The 16,303-nt window shown below is 40.0% G+C and overlaps 1 protein-coding gene across 2 annotated transcripts; it reads right to left on the reverse strand.

Moving 5' to 3' along the window:
* Nucleotides 1-1,030: 1,030 nt before the first annotated feature.
* LOC143282526 (ubiquitin-like protein 7) lies at nucleotides 1,031-11,159 on the reverse strand. 2 transcript variants are annotated; one of them, XM_076588202.1, is made up of 10 exons: nucleotides 10,568-11,159; nucleotides 9,837-9,953; nucleotides 8,775-8,854; nucleotides 7,622-7,706; nucleotides 6,588-6,645; nucleotides 5,856-5,953; nucleotides 5,569-5,621; nucleotides 4,384-4,509; nucleotides 2,824-2,919; nucleotides 1,031-1,367 (listed from the first exon to the last, which is right to left on the reverse strand). In XM_076588202.1, exons 1-10 carry the CDS (start codon nucleotides 10,878-10,880, stop codon nucleotides 1,242-1,244), a joined length of 1,152 nt encoding a protein of 383 aa, XP_076444317.1. In that variant the 5' UTR covers nucleotides 10,881-11,159; the 3' UTR covers nucleotides 1,031-1,241. The 2 variants fall into 2 exon arrangements, with proteins under 2 accessions (XP_076444317.1, XP_076444318.1); XM_076588203.1 differs by having other exon boundaries at nucleotides 2,824-2,916; nucleotides 10,568-11,153.
* Between the last annotated feature and the right edge of the window lie 5,144 nt (nucleotides 11,160-16,303).

A 16,303-nucleotide genomic window follows, 5' to 3' on the forward strand; every position in this document is an offset into this window, starting at 1 on the left:
ATATTTATATTTTTTGTATCCTCTAAGCTTAGCACTTTGATATTCTGACACAACAACAAGAGCAGTCATTATTATCATTTTTTGTTCAAACAGGAACTTCTTTTGCTAAGCATGGAAGTTTTATTTATTTTGCAAACGTTTTTGGTGCAGATAGTAAAAAAGGGAAATTACTCTGTAATAATACTAGGGGACTTAATTTGCCACAAGTGAGTCTTGAGGCCTTGCCTCTCTTGTTATGTATTTTTTTTGTTTGGTTTGAAGTATTGTTTTTTTTTCTTTCCTTTTTTACGATTTTTGTTATCTGGGGATGATAATTAAGCGGAATGGCTAACGTCCTCAGCATGGCCTAGTCTTATTTGCAACAGGGAGCTAAATGGTAAGGATACCGTGTCAATAACTGTGTTACGTGGGTTTGTCTTAGTGTTTTTTTGTTGTTGTAGATTTGACAGTTTTTGTTGACGTGGTTGAGCATTTGTATGGTTTAACAGTCCTGATACGGCCTTGTGTGATCAGCTGGGCTATAAGCAACAAGAATAAGAATTATTTTGTTCTGAAGTTTGTTACCAATGACTCATTTGCTCAACTCAGTATTGGGTTGCATCGATTGATGGACATATAAAATTCATAGTGAGAATTAGCAAACTGTCAGAGGATCAGTTCAGCTTTTGTCAGTTTAACAGTAAACCTGCTTATCCACATATAGGTGAATGGGGCATTTCAGAGCTGTGTATATAAACTGTTGCACACCAAACAGAATTTGTACAACTTAGTGCAGATCTTAACCTTTTCCTTCCTTCATGTGTTCATGCTATCTTTGTAAAACCATGATTTCCTGATTCTGTTGCATTTAGAAGTGTTAAGAAAACTCTAAACAAGCAAAAATTGCGTTCAAAATGTGATACAAAAGTAAAACTTTGCATTCACTATTATGGATAGTGGGTTAGGTGCAGGCTCTTATAATTTCTGTTATACAGTTTTTTCCAGCTCAGTTTTAGTGGAAGGACCACAATACACACAAAGTAACTGTCTTTTGCAAATAGTTTATTCCAAATAAAACAAACAAAAAAACCTGGGTAAACACAAGATCCATTCATAAACAATACAGCCCAACAGTCACAAACGGGAAACAGTTTCATGCGTCAATCAAGATGAGGGAAAACCAGTTCTGTCACCATGGGAGAGAGACCTTTTTTTTTCTACTCTCCTTCGAGATGCTGTGGTGATGATGATGATGATGATGTTCACATGTTTTCGTCCGCAAAAATGATTTCCAGGGCAGCCTGCAGGTCCCCATTGGTGGCGGTCAGCGCCTGGCGAGCCACGTTCTCGTCGGTGATCCCCATATCTCGCAGCTGTTGGAGCTGTGCCTGAAATCGCATATTGCCGTCAAAAGAGGGCGCTAGCTAGCGGGACAAAGGGGAGGTTACCTACTTCCGGGAGGTTATCGGCTGTAGTTGCTCTCTTTTTCTCCGCATAGGCGGATAGTAGTCTGCACAGGACAGTAATGTCAGACCCCTGCCGGAGTCTGCACTAGTTGGGTCATGGTAAGTATGTTATTTAAACGTAATTTTAGATAGAAAATTTCCTTTCATAATAATATATAGTACTTGAATGATATGGATACTTATGTAACACCTATCCTCAATCAGAGACCAAGCTCTAAGTGCTTTGCAAGCAAGGGGTCATTTGCACAACAGGCTGCCTACCTGGGTAGAGCCAACTGATGGCTACCATCGGGCATGCTCATCATTCGTTTCTGGTGTCAATCAATCAGATTTCAGGCATGCACACATACACAGACACACATGTGTCTGCTTGTAACTTTAAAACCAGAATTATCTTGAACATATATATGGTGCCAATAGATTAAGAATTGAGCAAACTATAAATTTCTATATGAAAAAAAAAAAGTACTGGAATATTATTTTCTCTCTGTACTCAAAGTCAAGAATGGCTAGTGGAGGAGTGACATGCCACAAGACAGCAGAGTCAATGGCGACAGTGAATGTTCAATAAGAGACAAAGGCCGCATTTGTGTTTGAACGAAAAATACCCCATCTCTGTAATGCTGGTGAATCTTTTGAACTTAGGGTTTTGACAGGCATGCACCTGAAAAACAGTAAAAATCTAGTTTCAGGCAATTTTATGCTAAAATACTTACCAACAGGCAAGTAAGACTTCAAAGATGTGAAATTTGTAAAATCTCGATTCTGACCTAATATCTTGTTTTTGTGCATAGCTAAGAACAGCTGGCTGCAACTTTAGCTGGGTTTTCATGTGCTGCGTCACATCTGGGGAACAAATTTCTTTAGCAGGGTGCGGTTAAACAGAATTACAAATGTAAATCTACATACATAGGTCCCCTTGGTGTAAGTGCCTAAAACAACGCCCCAAAAGCAGATTAATGTTCAACAACCTATCAAGCACCATAACCAAGTAGTCAGTGATGGTTGGATGTTTTTTTTTCCAATCTCAAAGGTTAACAGATCTGCAGACCAGCAGCATGTTCTGGGCGCCTCTTTGTGTGTACACGTGCAAAAGATTAAATACACACGTTAAAGATCTTGAATCCATGTCAGTGTGTTGGTGAGCTGACAAAAACATAGCATACGTACATGGAGCAACGGAGCATGACCGCATACATGGTTAGGTAAAAACACACACAGAGAAGTCCACTTGTAGATACAAGTGAAAACTGAAGCCCATGAATGCAGAAGAAAAGAAAACCAATGAGCTTTCCCTCTTGCAAGTGACATTTTCCACCTGCTATATATTCTGTTATTTAAAACTTTTTTTCTTTCGATGATGCAATGACTTACTGACCTCCAAGGCAGAATTCTGGGCAGCAGTAGCCCTCTGCTGGAAGAATTCAGACAGCATGGCTGATGCATTGGGAACAGGACCGCCAGCTGTTGCCTGCTGAACACAGTGTAATGTCAAACACTGAAATCCATTAAGCCATAACTATCATGTGAAAAAAGCAAAAAAAAAATGCAAAGTTGCCTGCTGAACACAGTGTAATGTCAAACACTGAAATCCATTAAGCCATAATTTTCATGTGAAAAATGCAAAAAAATGCAAAGTTGCCTGTTGAACACAGTGTAATGTCAAACACTGAAATCCATTAAGCCATAACTTTCATGTGAAAAATGCAAAGTTGCCTGCTGAACACAGTGTAATGTCAAACACTGAAATCCATTAAGCCATAATTTTCATGTGAAAAATGCAAAGTAAACACGCACACAACATATCAGTCAACCATGCCCTCTGATCAAAAAGCACTGAGTGGCAAATTTGATGAACGCAACCGAGGGTGCTTGCACATCTTTACTTACTATTAAACGACTTATATAAAAATTATTTTTAAAAAACCAACAACACACACACAACAGCAAGTTGTGCCGCTCAGAGATTTCCCTCCAGAGACAACAAAATTTCTATCATTAACTCACAGAGTGGAAAGGTCAGTTAAGATATTCTTAGCTTATTACATCATCATGCAAATTAGGTGCCAGTCCAAAAATTCAAAACTGTCCAAAGCCTGGACTGGGGTCCTTTGTCTGAAGTGAGTTAATGCTGTTTCAAAGATTCTGAAGAATACAAACAATACAAATATGTGAAAAAGCACTGAGATAAAACCACATTGTTTCCCCTTTAATATATGATAGACACACAACTTCCATCTACTTTTTACAAGCTTGCATGCAGGTAAATGAAAGACTGTTCTGTTCCTTGGCTGTTGAGTTTGCTCCTTTACACTGTTAATGTATCTGCGAACAAGCTGATGAGAAGCGCTCAGCTAATTTGGCTTCCATTGTATGCCATTGCTTTTTTTTTTTAACAGAATGAAAATTGTTGTAATTGTTTGAACTGTCTTCATGTGGGTGTGCCCATTTTTTTTTGTTTTTGTTTTTAGTTATTCAACTGTGTACAGAATGCTAGTCAACACTTAGCAGTTAATACATTATAAAAGTATATGCGCACCCAGTATGTACGTCTTCACTAAAATAGCTGCACACCAAACAAAATCTCACAATTGATGAAGAGACTTCAGATGTGTGATGATGACCACATATCACAGTGCAGCGAAGACACTCTAAAGTGAATCAGTTTGTGTGTGCGTGCGTGCGTGCATGTGTGTGTGTGTGTTAATATGCATTTGATTTTGAGTGGGTGAATGAATTCGTGAGATGCTGAATAACTGTTTACAAGTAGTTTGCACAGGACAGGAATCAGACCCCTGCCAGAGTCTGCACTAGTGGGTCATGGTTAAGTATGTGTAATTAAATGACTGTTTACAAGAATGACTCTCGTTAAAGTATATATGTTCATGGAAAAAAAAAAGACAAAAAAAAAAAAAAAAAGAAAAAGACAGTGACTCACACCAGTGGAGCTGCTGGGGACAGAAGCATGAGCAGCTGAAGCTGAAGCAGTGGCAGCAGCAAGAGCAGCAGCAACCTGGGACGCCGTGATCTGTGGGGGAGGAACGGGAGCTGCAGCACCTCTTGGCTGATATGACAAACACACACAGCCACAGACATGCATCAACAGATCAACAAACCATAATGTGTCACATGCAGACACACACATGAGGTTCTGCTCTTTCAGTCTGAGGCAAAATTCTTTCAAATACTGACAGGCAGACATGCATCCACAGCATCAACAAACATAATGTGTCGCATACATATATACATACATACATACAGATGACGTTTTGCTCTTTTAGTCTGAGGCAAAATTCTTTAAATTACTGAGTGAAATTTTCTTCAATTTTCTTCTTCCCAATAGATCCTTAAAGACAATAATAATTCATAGCTTTTCTATGGCGCGATATCCAGTACTAATGCTGCTCAAAGTGCCTTACATTATCCAGCTAGATATAAACATAATATAAAAACATTACAACAGCCCAATCTAATGCGTTCACAGAACAAATCAAAAAGCATAATCCACCAAACAACAAAAAAATATCAAGGAAATAGTGCTTAGATTAAATGAAATACATTCCATAAAACACACATTTCATAAACACACATGTGTGCGCACGCGCACACACTTGCATGCATGCCCGCACACACACACACACACACATGCAAGCGTGCGTGCACCCAGACACATTAAATTAAAGATGCCATAAAAGAGGGGAAAAAATGTACCCAGAACACACACACACAATTTGTCTTGCTAACACCTATGGAGTAACTTATAACTATAATTCAATCTCTCAACAAAGAACATACTAATCTGTCAAATCACTCAGCATAGGGGAAACAAATATCCTTTGACAATTAACCACAAAAAAGGCAAGTAGTTCTCTTTTCACTCACTCAAATGCACAACTGCCGGAGTCTGCACTAGTGGGTTACAGTAAAGTATGTGTAGTTAATGTTATTTTGCAGACATCTTAATATTTTTTTTTTATCAGATATCTTGGCTAACACTACAACAACAACCAAAAAAAAAACGGAAGTGACTTTCTCAATACTTCACATCTTTTGCACACACAAACACTGCTGACTCATAAAGTAACAACTGTACATCACAGTGGACAGCATTCAACCTGCATACCTGACTTCCTTCGTCTTCATCATCTGACATTCTATCCAGGGAGTAGACGTTATCTGCACACCAAAAAGAACATGAAGATAGCATGCCATGGTAACAGTTCGCAGCAACATTTCTGGATCTCACAGACCTGTGTGTCAGTGAATGCATGCTACTTTGTGTGCGAGTGTGTGTGTGTGTGTGCGTGTGCGCGCACGTGCGTGCGTGTGCGTGAGTGTGAGTGCATGCATTATGTATGAATGCATGCTGGTGTGTGCATGTGTGTGAGAGAGACCATGTGCTTAACTCACTTCTGGGAGGCCTGGACGGATCACGGGCATATTCCTCTTCAACAGCTTTAGCCAAGTAGACAGCCGCAGCGCCAAACATTGGATGCATCTTTAGCACTCTGCAAGGAAAAAAAACAACAGCTACTTTCAAATTCAATGAATCCTAAATTACCAAGAAACAGATAAAAAAGACAAGCAAATGAAAACAAAAAGGAGGATGTAAAATCAGCCTTCAGTCTTACCACAGCACTCACAACACATAAAGTTTGGCCACAGTCACATGTTAGACTGACAAGAGAGGTAAATGGCATCCTGAATGTTCTCAGGGGGCAGACGTTAAAGATATACCATTTCCTTTAAGGTCAACTTCACAAACTGGCCACCAGAAATGAAATGGAAAGATACAAAAAAAAAAACAACAAAAAAAAAAAAAAATCATACGACTAGTGCTCCCTGTGTATTCTTGCTAGGTGTTGTTTTTCTATGTGACACACAAGACCTCAGTTTATCACCTCATCTGAAAGACTAGCACCAAGACCACCACTTCAAGGTCTAGTGCAGGGGAAAGTAAAAATCTTGGTCCATGCAGGGACTGAACCCAGAACACTTGCTTCCTAGTCAGGTGCTCTACCACAAGGCCGCTGAGCCACAGGGACTGTGCATCTGTGCAGTTCAGTCACACACACACACACACACACACACACACAGAGCCACACACACAGCCACATATCCCACAAAAACAGAAATGCTCACTTATGAACGTTGGAACGGTGGGCCAAAAGCTGGAGCAGTTCTGGGTCCTGCAGCATGGCTGAAATAAACACAGAAGTATTGCATTGTATTGTATTGTATTGTATTGTATTGTATTGCATTGCATTGCATTGTATTGTATTGTGTTGTATTGTACTGTACTGTATTGTATTGTACTGTACTGTATTGTATTGTATTGTGTTGTATTGTATCGTGTTGTATTGTACTGTACTGTATTGCATTGTATTATTTTGCACTGTGTTGTGTGGTATCGCACTGTGTTGAATTACTCTTTGTCACAACAGAGTTCTCTGTGTGAATCTCAGGCTGCTTTCCCTGGGGAGAGCGAATTACTACAATGCAATGCCACCCTTTTATTCTTAATCTGTTTTAAAAAATTAAGTTTTCTTCTGCCAGCGAGTGTATTTGCTTTCCTATCATAGTGTTTTTTTGTTTTTTTTAATACAGTATTTTGCCTGGGACAACCCTTTTGTTGCTGCAGGTTCTTTTACATGCACAAAGTGCAAGCTACGCAAGGGACCTCACTTTATCGTCTCATCTAAAATGACTAGCAACCAGACCACCACTCAAGGTCTAGTGGAGGGTTAGAAAATACTGGTGAGTGTGGGATTCAATCCCATGCGCTCAGATTCTCTCGCTTCCCAGGTGGATGCTTTACCACTAGGCCACCATTCCACCGTCACATCCACTGCTGAAGAGTTGATGGTATTGTATTACTTTGTTTTCATGTGCCATGAATACAGTTTAATTAAGAAGTGTGCCACTTCCAAAATCACCTTTCACTCTGGTTTCATGCAAACTGTCTGAAGAATCTCCTGCCTGAACCCAGGCAAGACTGTCATGACAAGTTTTGAAAATAATTACAAAATTACAACAATACATTTCACATGAAACAAAGTATGAGGTTAGAAAAAAAAATCAAATAACAAAGGCAAAATAATCTCACAGTAAACATCTGTTATGCAACACTTCTTTTTTTAACATTCATATCTAGAAACTCAGGGAAAACTGTATACCCATTGCAGTGGGATCTTTATCCAGTCCCGGCACTGCTGTCAACAGTTTCTGCAGCGCATCTGGAGTTGTCATTATGTGGTCCACCTGTTCATATCAGAAAGACACACACTTAAATTCCAGATAAAAATGAAGAAAAAAAGAAGAAGTGTAACTGCTTTGACATTTATGAACATATCTATAGTATAATGGCTTCTTTCTGGGAAAAGAAAAGAGGATTACTACATTTTTTGAGACAACCTCATATAGAAAATGATTTTTCAACAGATGACCATGGAAGTCTATTCCACTCAGTTTATTCCACTCTCTGTTTTACTTGTTTTGAAAGGCTTTGCACATGTGTGTCTTTGCGTGTGCATGTGAATGCACTATAGGCAAGAGTAAATAAACATACATAAGTGTGTGTATGTGTGCATGTGTGTGCAGGCATGTGTGCGAGTTGCTGTGCATGCATGTGTGATTCTTACAGTTTCAGTGAGTGTGTATGTATGTTTGTGTGTGACTGAAAGAGTTTGACACCAATGGCACAGAAGAAGAAGAAGAAGAAGAAGAAGAAGAAGAAGAAGGAGAAAAGAAGAAGAAGAGGGAGAGAGAGAGAGAGAGAGAGAGACAGAGAGAGAAAGACAGACAGACAGACAGAGACAGAGAGGGAGACAGAGAGATAGAGAGAGACAGATTTAAATTTTTTCCCCACTAATTTTTTCTCTCTTTCATAAAAACAACAACTGTTTAAAAGAATAAGAAAATGGCACAACATACAATCACAATGACACAAACACACACACACAAGTTCACTCCTGTTGAAGTATGGAGGATTATCTACAAAATAAGGATTTCATGCCAAGAATAAACATTTCCAAATGCACACCAGCATCACACAAAAGTTGAGAAAAGACACATGTCCTTTAACCCCCCAAAGAGTATCTAGACAACATTTCCAAATTTAACAAACTTTGTTAATTACAGCTATAAAAACCTTTTTGCCTCTGTTGAGCATATTACAAAAATCAAAAGCCATTTTTTAAGACAAATACTTAATAGGCACATGTATACCTTTTTGCAATTGATCATACTTGTTTCTCTCTCTCTCTCTCTCTCACACACATACGTGAATGAACACACACCAAAGCACCAGCACACAGCCTACAGACTTACAGTTCTCTTGTAGTTGGGTTTCTGCACTGCCTTGTTGATCAAAGGCATCATCTCACTGGCTATCTGCAGGCCTGACAATTCTGGAAGAATAGAAAAAAGAAATGATAAAGAAAACTTAATGGAATATACAAAGAAAAGAAAACTGAACAGAACAGAAAAAAAGAGAGAGAAAAAAAAAGAAAGAAATTTGAACATTTTCTTTAATGCAAATCAAACTAAAACCAGGAACAACAAAAATCACCAATGAAAAGTCCTTAAACAGCTCTACAATATTATCATGTCATTGTCCTTGCCATCATTTTTCAATCCTTTTTACACTCCCCACTTACAGTCTCATTAGTGCTGAGAACTTACCTATATAATCGAAAAAGTGATTAATGTTGTGTTGCACTGCTCCAACAAAAAAACAAAAAACAAAACAAAACAAAAAAGATCTGTAACAGGAATGACACAATTCTGCATATAGTTTTACATTACTAGTCAGAACTGATCATATCTGTTTAGCTGCTGCCCCTATCAAACTTTTGCCACCAAAATTAACAAATTCAGTTGTTGTTTTCAAACATTCTCATTCTCTGTGCCACTTATTAATAGCACAAAGATAGAATTTAGAAACTATTCTCTTTTGATATTACACACACACACACACACACACACATATATATATATATATATATATACACAAAGTGAAGTCTCCTGAAATGTTGAATGGAACTTGGAATGGAATGAGGGGAAAAAAGAAGAAAGTTTTGGAGCAGATTCAAAGTTTCATGTTCTCATACATAGAGTGTAAGATGGAAAAAAAAAAAAAAAAAAAAAGGAAAAAAAAGTGACATGAATCACACTGCTAAAATATATATATTTTTTAAACTTTAACAGTTGATTAGTCAACTCATTGATATTGAGCAAGCTTTACCACTGTAAGTCCAATGTCCAACACAAATGTACCCCATAGGACACTAACACACAAGCTGTCACACCGTCACTGGTCCTGAAACCTAGTTTGGTCATGGGGGTGCTGCACTGCTGAAGTGAACATATCACACACACACTGCATCATACCATTCATAGGGCGTGCAGGTGGAGATTTAAGGAAGACAAACAAGGTGGACTGAGGAGTCAGGCTAAATGTGCCCAGTGCCATGCCTCTGTCCAATTTCTGGCCACAGTAAACGACTTCTGCACAACAATAACACATATTCATACCAGTGAGCTTTTAATGAAATTAAATAATAACAAAGTTATGACAGCAGTAAACAACTAGTGTAAAATATTTGTAATTTGTATTGTTGATGCCTTTGCATGAACCATAACTGCATGAGGCGAGTTTTTATATCTAAAAACAAAGAAACATCAACAAACATTATACAGACAAGAGTAAAGATTAATATGAATGTACTGCCTTTTTATCTGATATAAATGTATGTACAAACATCTGTCACTGTGCTACATCTTCAATTATAGTTGTAAACACAATAAACAGCTCAACTGATAATCAGTCTGACGGAACCAAAAAGAAAATGTTAATCATTTAGTGATTTACAAATCTACAAAATTCTTAACTATTTTCAGAGATTGAGAGAGTTTGATGAATATATAAAATGTACATGAAGCGTCGAACCTTGAACAAAATCTATAACAAAATATGTTATGAGATCAAAGAAGGCACTGTTAAAAGCTTCAAAGCTTGCTTTTGTCCCTGATCTACTATCATTATTATTATTATGAGCATTTGCGCTTAATCTTGAAAATAATCCCTAGGCTACTGCTACATCATAATGAGGAAGACTTACCAAATTCATTCTCAGTAGAACCGATTTCTTTGCCAATCTCGGTTAAAAGCGAATCACTGTTCTCGCCAAGTTTGCTGAGTGGAATGTCAAAACGCCTAGTTTTGTACCCAGAAGTACAATCACACATACAAACGTGCAACGAAGACATGTCTGCTTTCTTTTTCGTCCGATGTGTTGATGAGTCAGCAGAGGTTATTAGAGTTGTTTTCCTTGAATATCTTTTTGTCGAAAACATCTGGATGCGGAGTTTAAGTTTCAGTTTCTCAAGTAGGCGTAACTGCTTTCGGACAAATCCATATACGCTACACCACATCTGCTAGGCTTATGCCCGACATCAGCACAAGCCGACGCGCTATTCAGGCCTTGAGTGCATGCATACTACTTATTTGTGTTTCTATTAGAGTGGACTGCCGCCGGCAGAGGACAACTGTAATAATCAGTTTCAGTCGTATTGCCATGTCTTATTCCTTATCAGTGCGCCAAGTATGAGCTGCACACTATCGTCTCTTCCGAACGACAAGACGCTCACTGTTCTAAAAATATTTTAAGACTGTCAATCTGTGGGTCCCGGGTTCGAATCACGGTAACTTCGGGCGCCTGGTGGGTAAAGGGTGGAGATTTTTCCGATCTCCCAGGTCAACATATGTGCAGACCTGCTAGTGCCTGAACCCCCTTCGTGTGTATAAGCACGCAGAAGATCAAATACGCACGTTAAAGATCCTGTAACCCATGTCAGTGATCGGTGGGCTATGGAGACACGAAAATACCCAGCATGCATGAACCACGACAGAGTCATCGGCAAGTCGATGTTGGTCGTGTAACGGAAAGAAGAAGAAGAAGAGATCAGTGCTAGACGCTTAGTCTGATGATTTTCCACCGAGTCAACCTCAGTTGGGACACTGTGGCTCTCAGTCCACTCGGCTGAAACCTCACTGTGACGCTGGAGGGGCCGCCGGGCCGGCCGGGTCACAGGAAGGGCCTTAGACGGACAAAATATACAATACTGAGCACACAATCTTCTAGTGTACAAAGCAGAACTGGAGCATAGAAGCCACTGGAGTGACTATCATGGACATGGATACTGAAATACACAGGGCCCCAGGGACCAGTCAGTCAGTCACCATTGTAATACAGACCACTGAGGTAACTGACTGAGAAACTGTTAATTTACAGTAAGCTGGCAGGATAGAGTGACAATGACAGACACAATATACCGTCAGATCACAGACATATATGTAGTTGTATATATATATCTCAGTGATACAGACACACTGACAGAGAAAGAGAGGATGGCGGATGCGTACGGATAGCAGCCGCCGGCGGAGACATAGGCCATAGTGTGTATTCAGGGAAGCGATTGTCCCGGTTGCCAGTAGTGTACGGTATACGGTACCCGCCGTACGAAAACTATGAAGCCAGTTAGTCTGATGAAACTACATTGGACAACTCAGCCAAGATAACTTCGGAACTGCCGCTCGATGCACCAGTTTGAACCGCCGTAATAGGCCTATGTCAGTTACTACTGAAATAACAACAACACTGAAAAACAACAACCTGATTATAACAACAGCAACAACGTTGTCAGTAATCATAACAAAGATAAGTATACTACTACTGCTATTACTACTCCTGCTACTACTACTACTTCTACTAACTTGAACCGGGACTGCAAATGAGTTGATAGCACACTCGGACAGAAAGACTGGACTCAGTGATTGAAAAAGCAAATGGGTCTGCGACTCTTGCGCCCCCACCCTGCACGTGACTCGCCTCTCTGTAGTCTACCCCCTTCCAGCTCCGTGCCGCATATACGGATGAAAGTCAGTGTTATAATGCACAAACTGAAGTCATGCCGGAGTCGATGAGGCCAGTCGGCAGTGCAGCGTAATTGTTCAAACCGGATTTTGTGCCAAACGGCACGGACTGAACACGCCATACGGTACACAAAGTCACAGCGGTGTTGACTTCCCCTGCTGACACCCGTCGCTACGCTGATTATTATCTTGCCCCAGCGGCTTGAATATATAATCCACATTATACAACACAAAAATGACATGAGACAAATCTGCAGGCTTTAATATATTGCTGCACGTGCAGAGGTCCTGTCAGTTATCGAGATCAGCGTGTGCCTGACACATTGCACGTACTGAGGATTTGGCGTGGGAGAGCGGTGGGGAGAGAGAGAGAGAGAGAGAGGGGGGCGGGGGGGGGGGGGGGGGGGGGGAGAGTGGGGGGCAGGGGGGGGGGGGAGGGGAGAGACAGAAACAGACATTTAGACAGACAGAGGGTGAGAGACAGACACACAGACAGATGGAGAGTGGAGGCGGATGGGAAGGAGAGAGAGAAACTTGAAACTCGATTAAAAAAAAAAAAAAAAAGGTCATTGCTTGCAAGGTCTTTTGACAAGAGGGTAACTTCTGTTTACGTCAACAGATTACAATAATCTCTTTGATCAAACGGTTTCAGACAGTGCAGTTAAAGAAAGAGTGGTAACACTGTCACCATACATATATGCAATGTATCACTCCAAGTGGCACTTCAAAGAAGAAGAAGAAGTAGAAGAAGGAAATCGACCATCCTCTCACACATGTAATTTCATGTACTCTATACTTTCATTCCAGAACGTATTATCAACGTTCAGTCAATTACAGTTAAAAACCTTCTGATACATTATATTGCCCGTGGATAACAAATCCTTATCTTATTATTTTTTTTGTGCTTGTGCAATAAATTTGGAAATCGATCTAATTATAATTTCAAGTTCATCCTTAGACGCTAAAACAAAAGCGGAATGTCGTGCATTTTGTTGTGCATTTTGACTACACTTGATTATTATTATTTTTTAATATTTTTTTTCTATTTTACATTTCTCTCGCAGCTCATCATGAGCTTTACACTGAAGTAAGTGTTACTCATTATCAGTTTGGGAACGACATGATGGGCATGCTGATTTCACTGATGGAAGTCTCAGGTTCAAACCATTTCTTATTTGCATTTAAACCAAGTGTCCTTAATCTAAATCTTGAATAACACACACATTCTTTACCATTTATCTGTAACGATACTTAAAAAATTTTCCAGGCTAGAATACGGTTTTTGAATGAGAAAAAACAACTATAATTTTCTTTGGTTTTCATATCGGAATGCCAGTGTTGTTAAAACAACAACAACAACAACAACAACAAAAAACAACAACAACAACAACAAAAACACAAAAAACAACCATTGAAAAACAAAAAAAAAACAAAAAACCAATCCCAATAAGACTGTCTTTAAAATCTGAAATAAATTGCTGCTCGCTTCCTACTCCTTGGAACAGCCACACAATTCCAAAACCATGGTCAGATACTCAGAAAAAATTCTTTATTCTGTAAGCCCAATTCTCTTTCCCAAACTCCATTAATGTTGAATACACATCACATCATAGGCCTGCCGCCAAAAGCGTGTTTGTGTGTGTGTGTGTGTGTGTGTGTGTGTGTGATTCAAGATTCAAAAACTTTATTACTCAAGGATAAAGATTTTATGCATTGCCGAGAGAGAGAGAGAGAGAGAGAGAGAGGGGGGGGATGGCTGGGTGGGTGAGGTATTGATGAGGCTGTACAGAGATGTGGGGAAGAGGGGACAAACTGCGAGGGAGAGAGAGAGATATGTGAGAGACGGAGAGAGAGGAAGAGAAGAGAGAGGTGGTTAAATACCAGAGTGAAAAACGAAGGGAGAAGGAGAGAGATATCTATATAGATACATAGCGACAGAGAGAGAAAGAGAGAGAGAGAGAGGGAGACAGACCCACTGACAGACACACAGGCAGACAGATAGACAGAGACAGAGACAGACTCACAGAAACGGAGACAGAGGCGCAGAGCGCATCAAGCGTTTTGTAACAGGTCTTCAGCTGCCAGTCACGAAACGGAGCGAACGACTGAATCTTTTCTATTTTAGAAGTCCATTAGCTACCCCTGCCCTTTCCTGTAAACTCGTTCCATTTCTTTTGTTGTTGTTGTTGTTGTCTTTTCTTTCTTCTCTGTCTCTTGCTTTCTGTACCTCACCCACCCAGCCACCCACCCCCCCCTCTCTCTCGGCAATGCATAAAATCTTTATCCTTGAGTAATAAAGTTTTTGAATCTTGAATCACACACACACACACATAAACACACTTATGCAGGCAGGCCTATGATTTGATGTTTATTCAAAATCAATGGAGTTTGGGAAAGAGAATTGGGCTAACAGAGTAAAGAATTTTTTCTGAGTATCAGACCATGGTTTTGGAATTGTGTGGCTGTTCCAGGGAGTAGGAAGCGAGCAGCAATTTATTTCAGATTTTAAAGACAGTCTTATTGGGGTTGGTTTTTTTGTTTTTCAAGGTTTTTTTCTGGTTTGTTTGTTTTGTTGTTGTTGTTGTTGCTGCTGTTTTTAACAACACTGGAATTCCGATATGGAAACCAAAGAAAATTATAGTTGCTTTTTCTCATTCAAAAACTGTATTCTAGCCTGGAAATTTTTTAAGTATCGTTATAGATAAATGGCAAAGAATGTGTGTGTTATTCAAGATTTAGATTAAGGACACTTGGTTTAAATGCAATGATAATGAGTAACACTTTTTATTTCAGTGTAAAGCTCATGATGAGCTGCGAGAGAAATGTAAAATAGAAAAAAAAAATAAAAAAAAAAATAAAGGGAGTGGAGAGAGAGAGAGATATGTGAGAGACGGAGAGAGAGGAAGAGAAGAGAGAGGTGGTTAAATACGAGAGTGAAAAACGAAGGGAGAAGGAGAGAGATATCTATATAGATACATAGTGAGAGAGAGAGAGAGAGAGAGAGAGAGAGAGAGGGAGACAGACCCACTGACAGACACACAGGCACTGTGACAGATAGACAGAGACAGAGACAGCCTCACAGAAACAGAGACAGAGGCGCAGAGCGCATCAAGCGTTTTGTAACAGGTCTTCAGCTGCCAGTCACGAAACGGAGCCAACGACTGAATCTTTTCTATTTTAGAAGTCCATTAGCTACCCCCGCCCTTTCCTGTAAACTCGTTCCATTTCATTTGTTGTTGTTGTTGTTGTTGTATTTTCTTTCTTCTCTGTCTCTTGCTTTCTGCTCTCTCATCTCCCCCCCCCCCCAACCACCCCTATCACTCCTTTCCCTCCTAGCTCCCCCCCCCGTCCCCCTTCGCCCCTCTCCTTCCTGTTCTCTCTCGCCTCTTGCAGTAAACACCTCTGCCACGTCCTTTGGGGGTTAACCTCCAGCATGGGTCAGTTCCATGTCATCCATTTTCCACTCCACTCTACCCCCGTCCCTCACGGGGTCTGCAATGTGAGACTGATTCCTCACGTTCTGACACTTACAGCACGTGCGCAATGTATGTAGGTCGTTGGCATCGTCAGTTGCCCTGTAGCCGGTTGTATGAACTGCCCTTTAACTGTGATGGCTGTGATGACAACACATCATGCACGTCCACCCCGTTTGCAAGAGGAGGGTTTTACGTGCAGACTGTCGGTTTGAAAACAACAACAACAACAAACAAACAAAAAACAACCTCCTAAACAACAACAAAAACAAACAACAACAACAACAAACAAAAAAACCCCAACGATATCTTCGCTGTTTGGGCAGCCGTATTACGTTCTCGGAGTTGGTGCTTTATGATGGCGATTTAATTGTGTATAACACCTTTTAGTTGTGATGTGCGCGCGTGTATGTGTGTGCGTGTGCGTGTGAGTATGTGTGTGTGTGAGT

The sequence above is a fragment of the Babylonia areolata genome, chromosome 5 (assembly GCF_041734735.1).
Source record: "Babylonia areolata isolate BAREFJ2019XMU chromosome 5, ASM4173473v1, whole genome shotgun sequence".
Classification (NCBI taxonomy): domain Eukaryota; kingdom Metazoa; phylum Mollusca; class Gastropoda; order Neogastropoda; family Buccinidae; genus Babylonia; species Babylonia areolata.